At 44.3% G+C, this 21070-nt stretch overlaps 1 protein-coding gene across 4 annotated transcripts in view; it reads left to right on the top strand.

Moving 5' to 3' along the window:
* The window catches only part of GRIK4 (glutamate ionotropic receptor kainate type subunit 4), a 470359-nt gene that overhangs the window by 351883 nt on the left and 97406 nt on the right, over window positions 1–21070 (top strand). For all 4 annotated transcript variants that reach the window (XM_081843083.1, XM_081843085.1, XM_081843086.1 and 1 more), the window contains exon 8: window positions 10268–10429. In XM_081843083.1, the coding sequence (XP_081699209.1) occupies window positions 10268–10429 (162 nt within the window). The remainder of the gene's footprint in view (window positions 1–10267; window positions 10430–21070) is intronic.

The following is a 21070-nucleotide window of genomic DNA, read 5'->3' on the forward strand; positions in this document are numbered from 1 at the left end:
TCCATCATCACCCTACTCTGTGCCTTCACCAGTCACCATTGCCTTTTAATCATCAACATCATATATACTGTACTTTAATTTTTCTCATATGGTCTACCACCCTAGTGGCCTGTTGGGATAGGAAGATTTTAATTTTTGTGTGGTGATCTTTGCTCTGCAATGCCAATCTTCATGCCTAGTCCCCAGCTGCAGAAATGCAGTGCTGATGGGCAGAGTCAGTTTGCACATACTCAGAAACTACTGAAAGTCTGATAGCGCACTCCCACTCCATGTGCAATGATGGGTGGGGGAATCCCAATTTATTCAAGGCAAAAGAGAATCTGCTAACCCCATTTCTCTGTCTGTTGCTCAGCTCTGCTTAGCACTCTCTCTCTCTCTCTCTCTCTCTCTCTCTCTCTCTCTCTCTCGGCTATTCCTCTCTCCACCCCCCACCCCAGGATTTGGGAGGGGGAGGAACAGCAGCCAACAACGTACTTGGTGCTTCTTGAGAGTAGAAGGAGGCACTTTGGAGTTTCCCAGCAACTACAAAACACAGTTGACATCTTTATAACCTGAAAATGCTGCTGAGTGCTGCTTGGCAACCAGAAAGCCCTTCCTTCTTATTCCTTCTTGTTTTCTCCTTCCTGGTTGTATGGTGTACAAGTGAGAAATATTGTCCACATGAGACCCCAGCATAGCAGAGTTGGAAACATGGGTGTAACCAAGGAGGGCAGGGGGGGAGCTGCCTCCCCTCGTTCAATAATAAATAAATAGAAACACATAACAAAATGAGGTTCTGCCCCTCCTTAACAAAATGCCTGCCCCCCAACAAAAATTGTGGCTACGCCCATGGTTGGAAAGACCTAAGCCACATTCACACCCTGCATTTGCACTTCAAACAGTCATGGATTTCCCACAAAGAATTCTGGGAGCTGTAGTTTATTAAGGACACTGAGAGTTGTTAGGAGACCCCTATTCCTTTCCCAGAGCTACAATTATCAACGTTCCCTGGGGAGAGGGATTAATTGTTAAACCACTCTGTAGATTGTAGCTCTGTGGGGAGAATAGGGTCCTCCTTGATCCTTAACAAACTACATATCTCAGTATTCTTTGGAGGAAGTCGTGGCTCTTTAAAGTGGCATCACAGTGTGACTGACCCTGGAGAGATGCATCAACTCCAACCGCTTTCTCCCTTCTTCGTGGGCGAACAGATAAACCTGAGACCGTTGCAGTAAGGACGATGATGTGCTGTGCCACATTCTCTCCACCAGCAACCTACGGTAATTCTCATGAGTTTCTCAAATGTTGGGGTTAAGAAGGAAAGGGTTTGAGAAGAAATGAGCATAGCTGCATAGGGTTTTCTTCGGCTGTCATGAGCATCAATGTTCACTTAGCTCAGGCATGGCCAGACGTGGCCCTCCAGATGTTTTGGGACTACAATTCCCATCTCTGACCACTGGTCCTGTTAGCTAGGAATGGTGAGAGGTGTAGTCCCAAAACATCTGGAGGGCCAAGTTTGCCTGACTTAGCTCTCCAAAAGTTCTACTCTTCACTATCTTGTCCATGCAGGTGGTTCAGCCTCCTAGCCCTCTTTGTCACCTGTCATTTGCTTTCTCCAGTTCTTATTAGTTTAATATCCTCCCTTTTAAATATACATATCATCTATCCATCTTCAGACAGCTTCCTTTAAGTATATTTCCGCCTGTTACTCTGGATAGCCATTCCTTTCAATTATAGATCTTTTCTCTTAGAAGGTGCTTCACTAACGAACCCTTTGTTGTATCCTGAACTCCCAGTCTATTTTCTCATAGTCTTTGGACCAGGTTCTTGAAGCTTACTGCAGATCACAGCTGTAGGGCTGAGTCCCACCACAATATTTGTTGTGTTGCCTGCTGGAACTTGACTACAGGATTCTGCCTCCATAAGGGCACTGATAACTTAAATTGTTATATTAGCAAGACTTTATAACAGGGCTGTTAACACCAGCCTGCAGCAGGCTTTGCACTAGATCAATCTTTCCCAGCCTGATGCCTTCTGGAAATTTTGGACTACAGTTCCCATCATCCTTGACAATTGGCCATGCTGGTTGGGGTTGATGGAGTTGGAATCTGAAACAAGTGGAGTGTCCCAAATCGGGGAAGGCTGATTTTAAGATGTTTGAAATCTGGAGGTGGTTGTGTTTAAGGGGACAGTGGAAGGTTGCCAAGTCTCTTGTGTTTGGTCCTGAGATTCTGGTGTCAAGGTCTTTTCTAACAGCCTGGGATTTAAATGTGCTGTTACCAGCTGGTCTCAAGTTGCTACACTTGAATTTGGGGCTTGGGAATGCAACAGTAGTGCTTTTTTAAAAAACATTTATTTCAAGCTCGTATATCAGGATATCCAGTGATGATGAATGTTGGAAAATTCAAGACAGATAAAACATGTCTCCTTGCAGTGCAGAGTGAAACTGTGGAACTCACTCCCACAGGAGGCAGTGAGGCTGGATCAACAATTCCCAGGGATGAGGGACCAATTGTTAAATTCTGGGAACTGTAGCTCCATGAGGGGAATATGGGTCTCCTAGCAGTTCTCAGCACCCTTAACAGACTACAGCGCCAGGAATTATTTGTGCAGAAGCCATGACTGTTTAAAGCAGGCATAGGCAACCTTGGCCCTCCAGATGTTTTGGGACTACAACTCCCATGATCCCTAGCTAACAGGACCAGTGGTCAGGGGTGATGGGAATTGTAGTCCCAAAACAACTGGAGGGCCAAGTTTGCCTGTGCCTGGTTTAAAGTGATATGATAGTACTTTTAACATATGATGGGAATGTGGCCACAGAAAAAATCTGCTCATCACCTGCATATTTCCAACTGGAGATGCTGGGGATTGAACCCAGGATCTTCGTCATGCAAACCATGTGCTCTGCCGTTGACCCATGGTCTCTCCAACAGCTTATGTTCCGTGGGACATTCTCCCCAAGGAAATGCATGTAGCACTGTTGCCTTAAGGCCATTAATAGCAGGCAATGCACTATAGCTGTTAGTTAATACATCTAACTAAAAGTTTTAATTAAAACAATTTGTTCAGCTGGGGGGGGGGAAACCCTGACTGGAAATCCATTAGAATAAAATAAATTGTAACCATGTTGTTGCTTGATTTATAATGATAATAATATAATACTAAGGAGACAATTTGCAGATAGAGAATTACAGGCAGTCTGCTGTGGGTTTCAAGGAAATGAATATCTATTTTTCCACACCAAGCCTTGAGATGTCTGAAACCATGAGAACAGAAAAATGTTAGATGCTTGCAATGAACACATTCTATTGTAGTTCATTATCTCCTTGAATTTTTGTGACGTTTGTTCCTCTCTTTTAAAAAAATTGTTCCAAGACTTGACTTAGACATTTCAAAATATGTCTCGGGGAGTGTGGCAAATAAGTGATTACATTTTTCTTTTCTTTTTGGAAGGAATATGTGCCTTTGTTTTTAAGGGGTGTGAGTAACACTTAGAACCAGGCGATTTGTTTAGCTGCTTCACAGGTATCAACTGGTGATGGTATTCTGTGAAGGTAATGGTATTAGAAGGGGATGCGGGTGGCACTGTGGGTTAAACCACAGAGCCTAGGACTTGCCAGTCAGAAGGTCTGCGGTTCGAATCCCTGCAACGGGGTGAGCTCCCATTGCTCGGTCCCTGCTCCTGCCCACCTAGCAGTTTGAAAGCACGTCAAAGTGCAAGTAGATAAATAGGTACCACTCTGGCAGGAAGGTAAACAGCATTTCCATGTGCTGCTCTGGTTCGCCAGAAGTGGCTTAGTCATGCTGGCCACATGACCCGGAAGCTGTATTCAGCCAATAAAGCGAGATGAGCGCCGCAACCCAAGAGTCGGCCACGACTGGTCCTAATGGTCAGGGGTCCCTTTATCTTAATGGTATTAGAATCTATAGACAAAGATGCTCAATATGTCTGGATTTCCATGGGGGAAGGAAAAATATCACTTGTCTCTTTGGAGGCCAGAAAATGATCTCGTAAGGAATGTAAAAGGTTAGAGTAACGAAGGGTTGACTTTTGTTTGTGAATGTGCCACCCATATTAATCACAACACAGAGAACTTCCTCATCATCGGAAGGTGAAGTCAAACATGATGCTATTCAATGGAGCAAGTTCTCATGTTTAGCCTTAGGCTACTGAGTGATGTGAGATCAAGCAGTATACCTGCTTGTGTGAACCAAGCAATAGGCTTTATCTGGAGCTGGAATGGGAGTGTAATTATCTTGAAATCAACTACATATTTCTTAAACGGGGGGGGGGGGGAGATTCTGTGAAATTTAAGGTGGGTCATGTTGAGCTGGAGTTTGTCAATATTTGTTTAGAGTAATCCTTTGTGGCCTTAAAATCTATTAATCGATTAGGAGAGTTCTCCCATAATTCCTTTAAGTTCAGAAGATCAGCATTGAGAGGATAACAGTGATTTTCCAAGGATTACTGACTTGGGATAAGTTTGGAATAAAAATTTGAATTTGGGAGCTTGTAGTTTCTGAAACTTTGGGGTTTGGGGTGACATCTGGCAAAAACTCAGCTATCCAAATCATGAGAATAACTGGATTTGAAATACTTGTTCTGTTTATGAAACCTAATTGTGAGTGAGTAATCTTTCAGCAGCTAAAAATTGAACTGTAACCCATTGGCCAGATGACATCCTTTTTGAAGGGGAAATTGATTTCTGTATGTGGTTTATTATGCAATTATTGACACAGTCAATATATTATGACTATACCACACACACTCTTTCTCTTTAACACCATAAAACACTTAGGGTAATCTTGTACAGTTTAGTGAATAAATGAAAGTGTTTTCCAGGCAGCTTAAGAATGATAAATTGACTTAGCAGCTTAACATTTACAGACCCTGAAGGCCACTGGATTTGCAGATAGAGGCTTTTAACTCCCAATGGGATGTCTTCCTCTGCAAGTATATGAGAGGAGGGTTCCATGTCTCAACTCTCTCCTCCTTTAAGATACTAAAACAGATGATGAAGAAATGATGCTTTATAATTGCAGAGTAACTCAATGCTTGGAATTAACTAGTTCAGTTAAATGAAAGTAGTTGCCATAATTTCCAGGAGAATGGAAGGTGAAGTTCATTTGCGGGTAGAACTTCAAATAATTTATAGTTCATCTTCATAGTCATTCCCTCCCTCAGCAAGAGGCCTGGACTCTTAGCTTTCATTTTTTTAAAAAAAGTAAATCAAATGAACATCTATGAAAGAGTTGGAAAACAAATTGTGGAGGCAGTGTTCTAAAGCTTGATTTAGCAGATATGGAAGCACTGCTGCAGTTTAATCACTGTGGCTAAGCAATAATTTGGGAGAACTGAACTACAGTGGTACCTCGGGTTAAGAACTTAATTCGTTCTGGAGGTCCATTCTTAACCTGAAACTGCTCTTAACCTGAGCTACCACTTTAGCTAATGCGGCCTCCTGCCACTGCTGTGCGATTTCTGCTCTCATCCTGAAGCAAAGTTCTTAACCTGAGGTACTATTTCTGGGTTAGTGGAGCCTGTAACCTGAAGTGTCTGTAACCTGAAGCGTCTGTAACTCGAGGTACCACTGTAGTTGTTTCGTAAAAGGATAAATGGGAATCAATTATTTTAAAAAATAAACTTTTGGAGTAATAGATTAACTTGGTGGTGTAAGGCAGCATCTGTTTGCATCTTCTTTCTCCACTTCCTGATCAGTCCCCAAATCAGATTATAAAACTCTCCTATATTAGCACCAGCTGCATTTAGAGAACAGTTGGAATGTTCTTAATCAGCAGCAGATCTAGAAATCCAATAAGGCTGTTGAAATAATTAATAGAAGAAAATTTGTGTGTGTGTATGTATGTGTGTGTGTGTATAAAGATGAGAGAGAAAGAAGTTGGAAGTTGACCTCACAAAAAAACCCAAAATGAGTAAAATCTTGGCACACTCGCTCTCAGTGCCTCTTGGCTTTGTAGGTGATCTGGGCTATTAAAACCATGATAAGAATCTCACAAAGGAGAAGAGAGTTTGCAACCAGGAGGTGATGTGGGTCATTTTGCCAGTGGAATTGATAGGAATGAAAAAGGGGCTTTCTTGCTAATGCACATATGCTAACAAAGGAAAGTTGGCCTTTCCTGGCATTCTGAAGCCAATTGCTAATGAAAGCCCACCCACCTACCTCCAATTTGATAATACAGGTAAAGGTAAAGCTAAAGGGACCCCTGACCATTAGGTCCAGTCGTGGCCGACTCTGGGGTTGCAGCGCTCATCTCACTTTATTGGCCAAGGGAGCTGGCGTACAGCTTCCAGGTCATTTGGCCAGCATGACTAAGCCTCTTCTGGTGAACCAGAGCAGCACACGGAAACACTGTTTACCTTCCTGCCAGAGCGGTACCTATTTATCTACTTGCACTTTGACGTGCTTTCGAACTGCTAGGTTGGCAGGAGGGAATACAGGTAGATTCCACTAAAGTGCATTTGCTCATGGTTTGGGACATGGCAATCTGCATAAGCCTCGACTTGCCTAGCTCTTTTCATCCAAGGGTTCTGCAGTCAATTCCCAGATGTGAACCACATCTGGCTGGAACCAGTGAAAACTCAGCATGGTTCAGGAACAGGCCCTTCGCTGCTGTACATGTTCCACATCTTAGCTCTGAGCAATAAGCTGCAATTCTTCACTTGTATATGTTAAAAGAGTGTCAGACACATCTCTCGCCGATTGCTGAGTCATAACATGCTGTGGGCGATGGCACTGCACTCCAAACACAACTGCCGAAGCCACGTCTTGCCAAGTTGCTCCACGCTGCCTTGATTAGGGAAGACTCTCTCTTCGAGTCAAAGGTTCAGGTCACTCGGAGGAGTTTTCCTGATGCTGTAAAATTTGAGTGTGTTAGGTCAGGCACCCGACAGATAACAGCAGTCACTGAAGAGAGACTTTTGGCCTGTAATATTGCCGGCACGCTGTCTCCCAGGGAACGCGGTTCTGTTCTATTATTTAATAATGCCAGGCTAGCACTTTGGAAATAGCCACTGCCATATCAAAACACACACACACACACACACACACACACACAAAATGTGGTTTTTATTTAATGCGCATCCTTACTGCTTGCTTGAAGCTTGGGTTGGGAAAGTTAAGATTCATCCTTCTGGCTCCGCATTGCAAGGATGGCATTTTATTTCAGTTATAGACACCTGAGGCTTGATAGTATTTGAGGGTTTGAGTTATCCCTGATATTGAATTGAACTCCATTTTTCCAGAAAAGCTGGATATTTTGAAGGTTGCATTTTAAAATCAACAGTGTCTATTGTAACATTGTTGTTTGTTTATTACGCTTTCTTGAAAATATAAATTAAAAACAAAGCATTAAAAATAGAAGCAAATGGTGAGTATTAATATAACAGGCTCAAGACAGCTCCATAACTATATACAGTGGTACCTTGGGTGAAGTACTTAATTCGTTCCAGAGGTCCGTTCTTAACCTGAATCTGTTCTTAACCTGAAGCACCACTTTAGCTAATGGGGCCTCCCACTGCCACTGCGCCGCCAGAGCATGGTTTCTGTTCTCACCCTGAAGCAAAGTTCTTAACCTGAAGCACTATTTCTGCGTTAGTGGAGTCTGTAACCTAAAGCATATGTAACCTGAAGCGTATGTAACTCGAAGTACCACTGTATACTGATGATCTTAACTCTTTCTCCTTTAAATTTTCTTTACAGGGTTTTTCTTTATATATTCAAACATTTGTTGTGATTGCTTTTATACATAATGCATGTCACCAACTACCTTTTTTCAGCCAAGTGACCTAGCAGTTTGAAAAAAAAATCATATTTACCAAAGCCAGAGCTCTGATCCAGGATCCTATGGCCTTCAACAGATCGAGAGCATATGAAGAATAGTCAGATAGGCAGCAAGGCCAGGAGGAGGGGACACTGAGACAGCGCTCTGAATACTTTTTTTATTTCTGAAGAACCAGGGAGATGGAATTTTCCACATTTTACATCCATTTCATTACTTATGTAAGCAAGCCTGTGCTGGAGATGGGTGGGCCATTAAGGAAAATTCAGCAGGCCAGATGAGGCCTAAGGCCAGTCGTTTGCCACCCCTGCTGTGGAAGGGCTGGTCTGGCCTCCTTCTCCTTCAGCAAAACTGTTGCCACACACTCTTTTGCATATGAAATCTCCTCTGGCTCCAACTCTCATTAGCCATCTGCCCTTTGTTTCACAGGTTGACAATGTACTCTGTGGAAATGGATAACCTGTCACAGAGACAGGAGGATAATATCATTCAAATGAATCAATAGTGCACAGGCAATTTTTGTGTTGCCTAATGATAATGTGATTGTGTCCAAAACACGGTTTAATCCCATGTCTCATCTTGTTCTCCCTGGAGCTTCCTGCGCCAGAGAAATCAGACTTTTACTCTACTTTTCCCGAGGCCACAAAGATCTGTGGAATCAGCTAAAATGGTTACAGGAATAGTGGGGGGGGGGGAGAGAGAGAATATTATTATAATAATGCATTGTATTTCTGATTATGTGGGCAAAATTCATATCCAGAACTCAGGGTACGAATTTCCTTCATGGCTGCAATTGCTCAGCTAAACAGAGGGCCTGATGCCTTCTCACTTGTGGGGAGCAGGGGCCAGCTTCCCCAAGATAACAGACCCTATTTTCCAGGGACAGTCCCGAATCTACAGAAGCTGTCCCAGTTTCTGGTTTGATCCTGGAATGTCCCGCTTTTCCTTAAAGGTAAAGGTACCCCTCCCCGTACGGGCCAGTCTTGACAGACTCTAGGGTTGTGCGCTCATCTCACTCTAGAGGCCGGGAGCCAGCGCTGTCCGCAGACACTTCTGGGTCACGTGGCCAGCGTGACAAGCTGCATCTGGCGAGCCAGCGCAGCACACGGAACGCCGTTTACCTTCCCGCCGCTTTTCCTTAGGACATCCCTATTTTCATAGAAGAAATGTTGGAGGGTATGGAGTTATGCGATCCCCAAGCCAATGAGATATGTAACTATACAACCACTACACGCCTCCTCTTAGGTTTGGTCGGGGTTCTTCCGCGAGCTGTCCATTCCAAGGTCGCCTGCACATTCCCTGAGGACTGACTTTGCTGCTCGTCTTCATATACCTGATCAACTGTAACGAGGGAGAGATCCTCAAATGGAGTCTGCTCTTCGTCTTCCATGCTAGGGGAGAGGACCTCAAAGCGATTGTGTATTTCTAAACAATCAGAGCGAACCCTGGGCCTCCTACTTCTTTGCGTCACGTTTCTCCATATATCTGGCTCCTGTGTTGGTGAACTAGCCTCCTTCTCAGGGGAGTCCCCTGTCTCCTCCTTGGTGGAGACGGTGTGCTCTGTTGCTTCCAAGAAGAGCTCCAGCTCTCTAATTCTTTGGAGCGTAGCCACACGTTCCTCCAGTTGCTGGACTTTGTCTTTTAAGAGGGCAATCAACATGCAATTGCTGCAGTTAAACCTGCCTGCAACCTTTGGCAAGATGGCAAACATTGTGCACGAACCGCAGGCGACTGCAGCTGTTCCCTCACTCTCCATCTTGAGAACGTGTCATTGGGGCTGGCTACAGCGGTCCTCCATCATAAGAAGCGTGCAGACAGGACAAATAACTCCCCCCCAAAAAACCCTAGGTCTCCCCCAACAAACGTTTGAGACTAGCTCCCCTAAATCTAAAGATGGATCAAACTGCGCGCGCCGCTAGGTGCGCGCCGCTGCCCTGCAAGCTCTGATAAGCTCCTCCCACAGCTAATCACCTGCCTCAACAGAAACCCTGCCCCCTCTGACCTTTGCACAGGGAGAGCAGCTAATCAGCCACAAGAAACACACACACACACAAAATGAAGCAAGTATTTTTTCTGCTGCTCCAGAGGGTAGCACCCGAACCGATACAAATGGCAAGAAAGGAAATTTTGACAAAACCTTAGAAAGAACTTTCTGACTGTAAGAGCTATTTAACCATGGAATGGACTGATGGAATCTCTTTCACTGGGCATTTTTAAACAGAGGTTGGATGAATATCTGTCAGGGATTCTTGCAAATACAGGGGGTTGGACTAAGATGACCCTTGTCCCCTCCAACTGTGCAAGTCTATTATTCTATTTTTTAAAAAACTGATTAAGTCACATTTTGGCACAAACTCCTTGGAACCTTTGCAGTTCCTTAGATTCCCTCATTTCATTTCCCCTTATGGACTACTGAAGAACATACTGCTCTTTTCACACTTCCTAATTCTGCTCTCTCTCTCTGTTTTGGTTCTTTGATTTCCTTTAGGAGTTTTCGCTCCAGCGGCTAGAGAGCCATCTGGATGATCGAGTGAACATCATGGCCTTTTCCATTTTCAACCAGTCCCATGCTTTCTTCCAAGAGTTTGCAGAGAGCCTCAACCAGTCATGGCTGGAAAACTGTGATCACATTCCTTTTACTGGGCCAGCAGTAAGTAAAACAGATTTACATCAATTGGTCCTCAACCCACAGTGTAATTAGGGCTTGTTGGGAGAGAAGATGAAGATAGCATGAAGAGGGGGCCACAATGGTGATTTGTTGAGGGTCTAGAACCTTATGTATCTCTCGCTCATTGCTCCTTGTTGATCGCGTTCCAACAAACTAGATGAACATAAAAAAAAGTATCACAAGACCATGGCATTCTCAAAACAGGTTGAAGGGTTATGAGGAGCAAGGTCTTTTCTGTGATAGCAATCCATTGGTGTGATTGAGAGTTCTCAGTTGTGGAGAGCTTTGGAGAATTCTTTTGTGTTACCTGCCTGCTTCTTTCATGGCTTCTCAATGCCTTCATGCTATGTTGTAGGCATCATGAGGACATCAGATCAGCCACTCTAGCAAACAAGATGGGGGACCAGATGGACATTTGGTCTGATCCAACAGGGCTATGGTGTGTAAAACTCATTTGCTTTGTTTACGTGAGTCTCAGGAAGGGCTTTGATGAATGGAAAGGTGGCATCTAAATTTAAACAAACCTTTACCCCAGGCATAGGCAAACTCAGCCCTCCAGATGTTTTGGGACTACAACATCATCCCTAGCTAACAGGACCAGTGGTCAGGGATGATGGGAGTTGTGGTCCCAAAACATCTGGAGGGCCGAGTTTGCCTATGCCTGCTTTACCCTGTCTTGTTCTCAGTAAAGACCAGTTTACATGTTATCCCCTATTTATAGCAACATGTGATAACCAGCTCAAGATGTCTCTGCATGTGCAAAATTCATTTTCTTCACAAATGAGTCATTGTAACTAGGAATATGTGCACCATTTAAGGTTGCATTCTCCTCCTCTCAAACTCCCTGCTTATGGGTATTAATTATAATCAGAGTATGATCTCCTAAATCCATTCAAACCTTTCAATGCATCCTAGAGAGAATGTTTGCTAGAATACCATTCCCAATATTTCCACAAACACAGTAAGAGCCTGCTGGATCAGGCTAGTGGCCCATCTAATCCAGCATCATTTGTCTAGAAATGATCCTCTTCCTTTTAGGAGATGTTCACAAAGGGTACAGAAACTACTAGGGTAGTTTCCTATGCAGCAGAACTGCAAATGTTCACATGCAAATAAACAGAGCATTGGGTGTCTTGTAGCAGCTATCTTCCTTCTTCATGTAAAAGGTCAAAGTGACCTTAAAGAAGCAAACTAGGATCTCTGTTTCGATTGCATCACCCATCCTCTGCCCTACAATACCGGGGATGGTTGACATCTAGCAGATGCTGAAGCTTGCTACAAACTCCTGCTTGCTTATATTTGAACCTGCTGTTTATTCAGCTGTGAGCTTACAGGCTTACATGCTCTCTCTCTCTCTCTCTCTCTCTCTCTCTCACACACACACACACACACAGCCTCCCTCGCTGTCCACCCTTCCTCCAGCCCAGGGAGATGCTGTGCAGCTAATTCATTGCCCAGTCTTACTTTATACCTGATGTGATCCCTCCATTGCTAACTGCCCCAGGTGATAGCTGAGATGCATTAGGGATAATGCTTCCTAATAAAGCAGGAAATGTTAATGGCAGGCAGAAATAAAAACTGAATTCACCCTTCTCCTTTTCCCTTGGCCCGCATTTACGGTGCTTTCATATTTTGCTTTTGTTTTGAGTTCTAATTCTACTGTGCATTATTCACCTGCGTGAAAGTCGTTGAAAATAATGCTCAGACCTTCTCTCCCATTTGGTAGCTTTCCCTCAAAGAGACTCGAGACCCCATGTTGCATGGCAATGTGTGCATTACAGGGTACCAACACCATTTTTAGGAGCAAAGTAGCTTTGGGGAGGCATTTAGCGCAGTGAAGAAGTGTTGGGAGGGAAAGGGGTGCAAGAACCTTTCCCACAAGCTAGTTCCCATCTTCAGATTGCCTCCCAGCTGCTTCTCTCCCCCAGATGCATAAGTGTCCTCAGATACACATCTGAAACCCGGGGTGGTGGGTGGGGACAGCTTGGGGCAGGGGAAGAATACCTGTTGGGAAAAGGATTAAATGCCATCTCCCATGGTCTCGCACTCGCTCTCCTGTTGCAAGTTGCTGGCCTTGGCCAATGTAACACAGGATTCTGCAACCTGGCACACTCCAGATCTTCTGGGCTACAGCCCCCATTTATTATCCCTGACCATTGGCCAAAACATCTGGAGGGCATGAAGCTGAGAAAGGCTGGTGTGACATGTCAAAACCAGCTTTTGATTTATCCTGAAGAAACTCTTGTTTTGGTGCTGTTGGGAGATCTCGTTCCACTGCAAATCAATCCTCTGATGAAGCCACGACGGTCAAACTAGTTTAGATTTCTCGGGAAGAGATATTCTGTATGGCATGGAGTGGTGGCCACTTCTCTCCGGTAAATTGCTCCCGCTTCTTTCCCTCTCTTTGCTAAAGGAAGCGTTGCACCGCTGCTCAGTGGTCCTTCTTGCACAGCAGCCCGGGAAGCTGTCAACCCATGTTCTGAAGCCTGGGTGACTGTAGCAGCAGCTGTCAGAACCGATAGCTAAGGCATGTGAAGAAAGCCTCCTGCCTGCACTCTCAGTAATACTGCTTATTAGCATCCTCAGCCTCCAGCAGTATCTGGTCTCTTCTGACAGCAGAAAGAGTTGCATTGAAGAAAAGTTGCAGGAGTCACTAAGTCATGGGTAGGCAAACTAGAGCCTGGGGGCTGGATCCAGCCCAATCGCCTTCTAAATCCGGCCCATGGACGGTCCGGGAATCAGCGTAGATTTTTACATGAGTAGAATGTGTGCTTTTATTTAAAATGCATCTCTGGATTATTTGTGGGGTGTAGGAATTTGTTCATTTTTTTCCTTCAAAATATAGTCCGGCCCCCCACAAGGTCTGAGGGACAGTGGGCCGGCCCCCTGCTGAAAACGTTTGCTGACCCCTGCACTAAGTCTTCCTTGCTGTGAGATGAGGCCAGACATGGCACTGCCAGGAAATGGGTGTGTCAGGCGGATTCAAGCAACTCCCATAGCCGGTTGCCCAGGAAAGCAAAAAGACAAGGAATGTCTCTTACCGTCTGCTTTTTATTCAGTAATTACAGAGAGAGGCTTTGGAACCCAGCCTCTTGGATAATGGCATTGTTCCGAGTGAATCTCCACTCCCTCCGTCTCTCCCACTTCCTCATGTGTCAGCCCTACAGGTGCTGACAAGTGCCCTTTGCCTTTGAGCTCTTTGCTCTCCTACTTTCAAGGCTCGCCAGGTTCTGGGAAAGGGTGTGTGTGTCTGGAATGCTTTCTAAAGACACTATGCCTCACTGGTGCTTCCTCTTCCTCCTCCTCCTCCGCCTCCTCCTCCTCTCCCATTGTTTCCCAGCTTTCCCCCTCATCTGCCTCTAAGCTGTGACCTCCCTCAAACCCCGTTGTAATTCTGAACTCTCTTCTCTGGAAGGGTCAGGCTGGGGAGACGGTCTTCACCATTCTTCCTCTGCCCAGTTCCTGACATTGTGTGAGACAGCAGGAGGCAACTCTGAGACTGGAAGGGCCCTCCATGAGTATTTGTAGGTAGCATTCGGACAGCTGTTGCTGCAGTCATCCAGAGACATCACAACATAAAGTGGCTGATTCGCAGGGTGTCTTATGCACCGGAACAGTATTTTCCTAGCAACACAAAAGCAACATTTGTCTTGGTTTGTGGGAACCACTCATTATCCATGGTGGAAGGACTTTTAAATCCACACAGGGAATTGTTCATTGTTTTCCTTATGACATTTGGTGTCAATAAACTTTAGCAAAGCGCAATTCAAGGAAAGGTCCCAACTGCCTAGGGATTTACATGTTTACCCATCAACCTCAGGGGAGCTGAACCTCCCCAGGAAGCTCTGAGCACCGAATCCCTGACAGCTGGGCCTGCCAGGAGGTTCCACATAAGCCACGGAAATCCCAAGGCTTTCTTGCTAGGAGACAGTGGAGCATGTTTGCAAAAGGAGCAGGGAGGTATTTGCTGGGAAAAAAATAAAAAGAAAAAAACTTCCAATTAATCACACTGCAAAGAAAGGAAATCAGGGGAAATCATTAAAATTGCAGATGGCTAGATTAGGTAATTAGAATGTAGGCTAAAGCAGATGTTTGTAATTAACTGTTTATTTCATTGACAGAAACCCTGATTGTACCAATGGATTGTGGCACTTCTTTTTACTGTGTTAAATTTGGGGGCAAATATATAGTTGTTGTTGTTGTTTCTATATCTGTCTCTATATATACACCTCCGTTTGAGAGATCTCCAAGTGTGGTTTCCTAGGAAATGCAGGGTTTATGCTCACAGAGTTTGTTAGAACAGCCTCATTCACCTTTGGGCTTTATTCTGATGGAAATGTTACTTAAAGTTTCAAACAACACATCCATGGTTTGAGAGTGCTAATTGTAGAGATGTGCAAATTGTGATTAATGGGCTTTAGATTGTTTCACCCATTCAATAATTCAGATGTGTAGGCCCATTCTTGTGCATGGCATTTTAAATGAGGCTGGGTCTCTGCCCCTACATGCTTACAAGCTTACATTTAACAAAGGGCAGACGTTCCCTTTAGTCTAGGAATGGCAGCTGAATCCATCACTATTGAAAGCCTCTGCTCTCAAGTGAAATGGAAATTCTGACTGGTGTGATGTCTCATGATAGCTCATGCCTTGTTTGTATATGCAGTTCCACACCCTTTGCCATAGTCAATGAGTGACCAGTGTGCAGGAGTAAAGCAGCTCAATGCTCTTAGAGGGGAGGAAGAAATATTCCCCACTATTCAGTTTCTTTACTTTTTATGCAGTTTCCAGAAGGAGGTTCCTTGGTCTCATCTAACGATTTTGGCTAAGCCCTGGAACAAAAGAGGAAGCCGCTAACTAGCTACCTCCACCCCAATCCCCAGATTGCATTTTGCTATAATTCATTAGCACTATTTACAACAGACAAGGGACAAAAATTAAAACGCACCACCCATGATACAATATACGATAATAAGCAAACGAGCGGAGGTTTGCAAAAGGGCTATTAATGTCAAAAAGAAAAAAAGATGAGGTTTTTCTAAAGGGTTGGAGATTTGATCTAAGGTTTTGAGTGGGAAGAGATGAGGGGAATGTATTTCATACCAAGTGGGTGGCAGGAAAGCCCTGAGGATCCACACAATAGCCTTCTTATGGAGAAATACTACTTAATTGTCTGCGGCATCTGCCATATGAACAGAATCACAAATTGCTTTATTGCATTAAATAAGACTACAGATAAATAGTGGCAGAGGGAGTTGGCAATTAAGAGACCCAGACGGAAGTAGGAAATATGGTTTTCAGGCGAGGGTTGGAACAAGCCATCGGGAACCGATGAGCCAGAAAGGAACCGGGGAGGCTTCTGCAGATGGCAGGTTTCACCAAGAAGATTTTGTTGGGCGTTCCCCATGTTGAGATTGAGAAGAAAGTATATGGTGGAGAAGGCGGAGAGCGTCAATTTAGTTTGCATTTAAAGACTAACCTGCCTGACTCTCACTTCTTGAAATAATAGGTGAAACGAAACACAACCATCCTTTAGAATTCATACTTCTTGAATTTTACAGTGCAGTTCTCCAGCCCAATAATACAAAAGGCATGTAATAAGGCAGGTGAGGGACACAGGTGGCGCTGTGGTCTAACCCACTGAGCCTCTTGGGCTTGCCAATCGGAAGGTGGGTGGTTCGAATCTGCACAACGGGGTGAGCTCCCATTGCTCTGTCCCAGCTTCTGCCAACCTAGCAGTTTGAAAGCACACCAGCGTGAGTAGATAAATAGGTACTGCTGTGGCAGGAAGGTAAACAATGTTTCCATGCTCTCTGGCACTCGCCATGGTCTTCTGTGCACCAGAAGCAGTTTAATTATGCTGGCCACATGATCCAGAAAAGCTGTCTGTGGACAAACACCAGCTCTCTTGACCTGAAAGTGGAGATGAGCGCTGCATCCCATAGCTGAATTCAACTGAACTGTCCAGGGGTCTTTTACCTTACCTTTACTAGGGTAAAGGTAAAGGGACCCCTGACCATTAGGTCCAATTGCAGATGACTCTGGGGTCGCGGCGCTCATCTCGCTGTACTGGCCGAGGGAGCCGGCGTTTGTCCACAGACAGCTTTCCGGGTCATGTGGCCAACATGACTAAACTGCTTCTGGAGCAATGGGACGGAAGCCAGAGTACACAGAAAGGTTATTTACCTTCCCGCTGGAGCGGTACCTATTTATCTACTTGCACTTTTAGGTCTTTTGAACTGCTAGGTTGGCAGGAGCAGGGACTGAGCAACGGGAGCTCACCCTGTTGCTGGGATTCGAACTGCCGACCTTCTGATTGGCAAGCCCTACGCTCTGTGGTTTAACCCATAGCGCCACCCGCATCTTTACTAGGGTAGAGTGCATAAAAATGCACATATGATTGGAATGAACATTAAAAAAATGCATTATGTTAGGGGAAATTGCTTTGCAATAATATGCATATTAGGCAAAAGGGCATTTAAGCATGTCTATATTGGAAGAAAATTGCACTAAAATGCTGGTGAGTTTTCATGAGGACTTTTTAAAAAAAATAATTGCATATTAGCAGTCTGGAGAACTAAATTTAAACTTGGAAGAACGTGAAACTGAAACCACTGGTCCACCTTTGGTCAGCATCAAGGCAGAGAGAAACATGCCTTGTGGTCCCAGGCCCTAAGGAAGTTAGATTGGCTTCGACCAGAGCCAGGGCCTTTTCAACTCTGGCTCCGGTCTGGTGGAACGCTCTGCCTCATGAGACTAGGGCCCTGCAGGATCTGATTTCTTTCCGAAAGGCCTGTAAGACAGAGTTGTTCCGCCTGGCCTTTGGCTTGGAGCCAATTTGATTCCCTCCCTCTCTTCTCCTTCTGTGATGAGGCTACATTTTAATATTTTAATGTTTCAATATTTTAATGTTGTATTTTTTAATTTTGTTTTTAAGTTGTAATCATTTAACTTGTTTTTATTATTGCTTGTAAGCCGCTCTGAGCCCAGCCTTGGCTGGGGAGGGCGGGGTATAAATAAAAATTATTATTATTATTATTATTATTATTATTATTATTATTAAAGAAAGGCAGTAGAATGGGTGATGGGAGTGAGTGGGAGTCATGAATTGCGGGTGCTGAACTAGGCTGTGACTGGATCAGGTCTAAGGCAGAATACACTTCAGGGAAGGGGTCCATGGGATCAAGTCGAAGGAGAAGATTTTTTTTTTTAAAAAAAAATTAATTAAAAAGGAGGGAAAGAAAAAGAAACGAGAACCTCCAAGGCTCACAGGAATACCTTAATTTATGCAAGACCAATAATCCGTTTGTTTATTCATTAAAATAAATTTCATACCCTGTCATCTCATAATGGAGCACCTTGCAGTAACCTGCAGTGGAATAACAAAAGCAATATTTTCCAGAAATGCAGCAAGATAAATAGAAGCACAACGATCACCACCGACTCATTGATGGCTAGGGGCTAAGAGTAAGGTTGGATGGCATGCAGTCACCTCTCCATCAACAGAGAGGTAGTCTACCATTTGCAGGGACTCCACCACAGCAGAGACTGTGCTGTGGTGCAGATCCGCATGAAAGTGGAAAGGCCCACAAGAAGAAGAGGAGGAGAGTTTGGATTTGATATCCCGCTTTATCTCTACCCGAAGGAGTCTCAAAGCAGCTAACATTCTCCTTTTCCTTCCTCCCCCACAACAAACACTCTGTGAGGTGAGTGGGGCTGAGAGACTTCAGAGAAGTGTGACTAGCCCAAGGTCACCCAGCAGCTGCATGTGGAGGAGCGGAGACGCGAACCCGGTTCACCAGATTATGAGTCTATTGCTCTTAACCACTACACCACACTGGCTCTCATAAGTGGGGTGAGGCGAGATGGTGGTGCTAGGGCAGTTTTGTCTCTCCCAAGGGGCCTAATTCCCTGGCTCCCTAATGTACATTAGCTTGGAACTGGAATAAAATGGAGAGAGAGAGACAGAGAGACCCCTTGCCCTGACTCTACCTTTTGTCCCAGCTAACACACAGCAGCAGTGTTTCATGTTGGCAGTGGAGACACCACTTGGTCCTTCAGCTCCTCAACCCTCTTTGCTTTTCTGATCAAACAACAATAAAACTGAAGTGGCAGAGAAAATAGCAAATCCATGTTTGCAATGGGAATAAACCCTGAGGCAGCAATTCAGAAGCCCCAAATGGGCAGAGAAGGAACCTTGCATGAGAATCCCATAAAGTTATTGGAGGAAGGGCAGAATAAAAATGATACCAATGGAATAAAGTTGATTTAAAAGTGACTGTCAAAAATGCACTTAAAAGGCACTGCTATTTTTGCTATTAAATCTTCATAAGAAGTGGGATTTGAAACTAAGGACGGACAAATCCATCCATTTTCTCTGTTTCTTATTTTTCCATTCTTAAATTCAGTTCTCCACATTTGTGAATATACAATACCACACACACAGATCCACATTTTAACACAGTTTTGAGTAATATACAGGTTTTTAAGCACATATTCCTAATATGTATTTTTGCACATTATTTTCACCAACTTAAGCATTTTCATGCACACTTTCCCTAAATGTTTAGATTTCAGCGCACACAGCTTTGGTGGGAAAACTGCATCACAAGTGTTGCAGAAGTACAGTTTTTGAAGAATAGCTGTGTTTCAGATCACATGTTGATTTGAAAAGTGCAAATACAAATGCAACCTGAAAAGAGAACCAATATCGCTTTTCTCCCACATCTCTACTTGAAACAAACTGGTGCAGTGCAGAATATTGTCTTCATGCTTCCAGTCAGCCGGCCATGCCCTTTCCCATAATACCCCGTCCCATCTGCTCCCAGGTTTTCTGTCCCAGCCCCCCAATCCAACCCTGAGCATGCTCAGTCCAAATTGAGTGATTTGGGGCTTTCTCTTCCCTCCTCTCTTTAGGGATTTTGACCATTCTTTGTGTTCCTGTAAACCTTGGATTACCCCCAAAATTTCCATTTGGGCTGTGTTAAATCTCCTCACTTGGAGAATTGAGTTCGCTATGAATATGTATGAGTGGACCACCAAGAGTGGGCCTTTCAATTTTCTTGAGACTTTCTTCTGTGAACAATGGCATTTTTGTTCCTCTCTCCCCTTTCTGATATCTGAAAGAGCACCTCTGCCTAGCAGAACCCCCAAACTTTGGAAATTAGTTTGAGCAGGAATGGGTGAAATTTGTTGGCCCAAGTGCTGCATCCTCTCATGGGCAATGTTCCAGGAGCATGATACCAGTGGTGGGTGTGGCCTAAGTGGGTGTGACCAGACCCACCCCCTCTCCATCCATGCAAGCTAGAGGCATTACCACAGTTCAAGATCATATTCTAGCCAGGGAAAATCACTCTAGGAGGGTGCAGAGCAGGACCAGCGAAGGGTATGGGCCGGGTAGAGTCCTAAGGGCTAGGCAGAGATGTCCAGAGGGCCACATTTAGCCTCCAGGCTTGATGTTCCCCAACCCTGCCATAGACGGTGGCATGCAGCCACATTGAAAAATGTTCAGCGCCATCCTCTGCAGATTGCATCTGTACAGCCATTATACAGCTTCATAGAAAACTGTCCTTGATCATCCTGTCTGATAAAATTAAACAAAAAGAGACATTGGCAAACATAGAAACCACTCCTGGAATTGAAGCAAATGTTTGTAGGCTTACAAAGTCGAATATCCCAATCAATAGTGTCATATGCTTCATTAAGATCTACAAGCATCATTTGTGGTAGCTAATAAGAGATCGTTAACTGCGCAGAGGAAGGGAAAAGGAGATGAAAAACGGACCAAAGACAATTAAAGATGACAAGCTGGATTTCTGACATGGAGGTAACAAATGGAAAGCACACCGAAATATATTGGATGTTTTTGACCTATTACTGGCAAGCTGGGTCTTGAACTCTTTCACATTAATGCTGTTATTCCGCCAAACCTTGAGGATCTCGCGTGAGGTTAAAAATCCAGGATGGTTTGCAGAAAAAGCTCAAAATCAAGAGAATAGAAAACTAGAGAACGGTGTGCATCCATTGATCAAGGATCAAGGGCTTAACAACATTTGTGTTTTCTGAGACCCCTTTCCCTTAGCGACCTTCAGAAAAACCCCAAACTTTGCAAAAGCACAAATCTTCCCACCATGCCATGCAAACCAGCAAATGTATGTCGTTTCCCCTCAAGACATAATTGTGAGCACGGCAATGGAGCTCACCTGAGGCAGAGTTTAGAAAATGTTTAACAAGTGTTGCTTCTAAAGCTTCCAGTAATCAAGCCTTGGGGTGGGAACATTACAGAAGTGGAATAGGAAGGTGTTGACAAACCAGGGACCAAAAGTATGCCCCAATTGTTGTACTGATAGATTATCAGGGGCACAGGGAATTGGCACTAATTTCTAGGAGAAAGAAAATAGTATAAATCAGTTGTGGTGAGTCCTTGGCCCTCCAGATGTTGTTACACTACAACTCCCACCATCCTTGGTCTTTGGCCATGCTTGCTAGGACAGATGAGAGTTGTAGCTCAGTAACATCTGGAGTGTTAAAGGTTCCCCATTAGTATAAAGGCTCAGCTGTTGGCATGCAAGAGGAGATCATGTCCACCTTCAAGCTGATCTCTTATGGGCCTATGGGCCTCCTTTT

Source organism: Podarcis erhardii, assembly GCF_964252035.2.
Source record: "Podarcis erhardii genome assembly, chromosome: 16".
Lineage (NCBI taxonomy): Eukaryota > Metazoa > Chordata > Lepidosauria > Squamata > Lacertidae > Podarcis > Podarcis erhardii.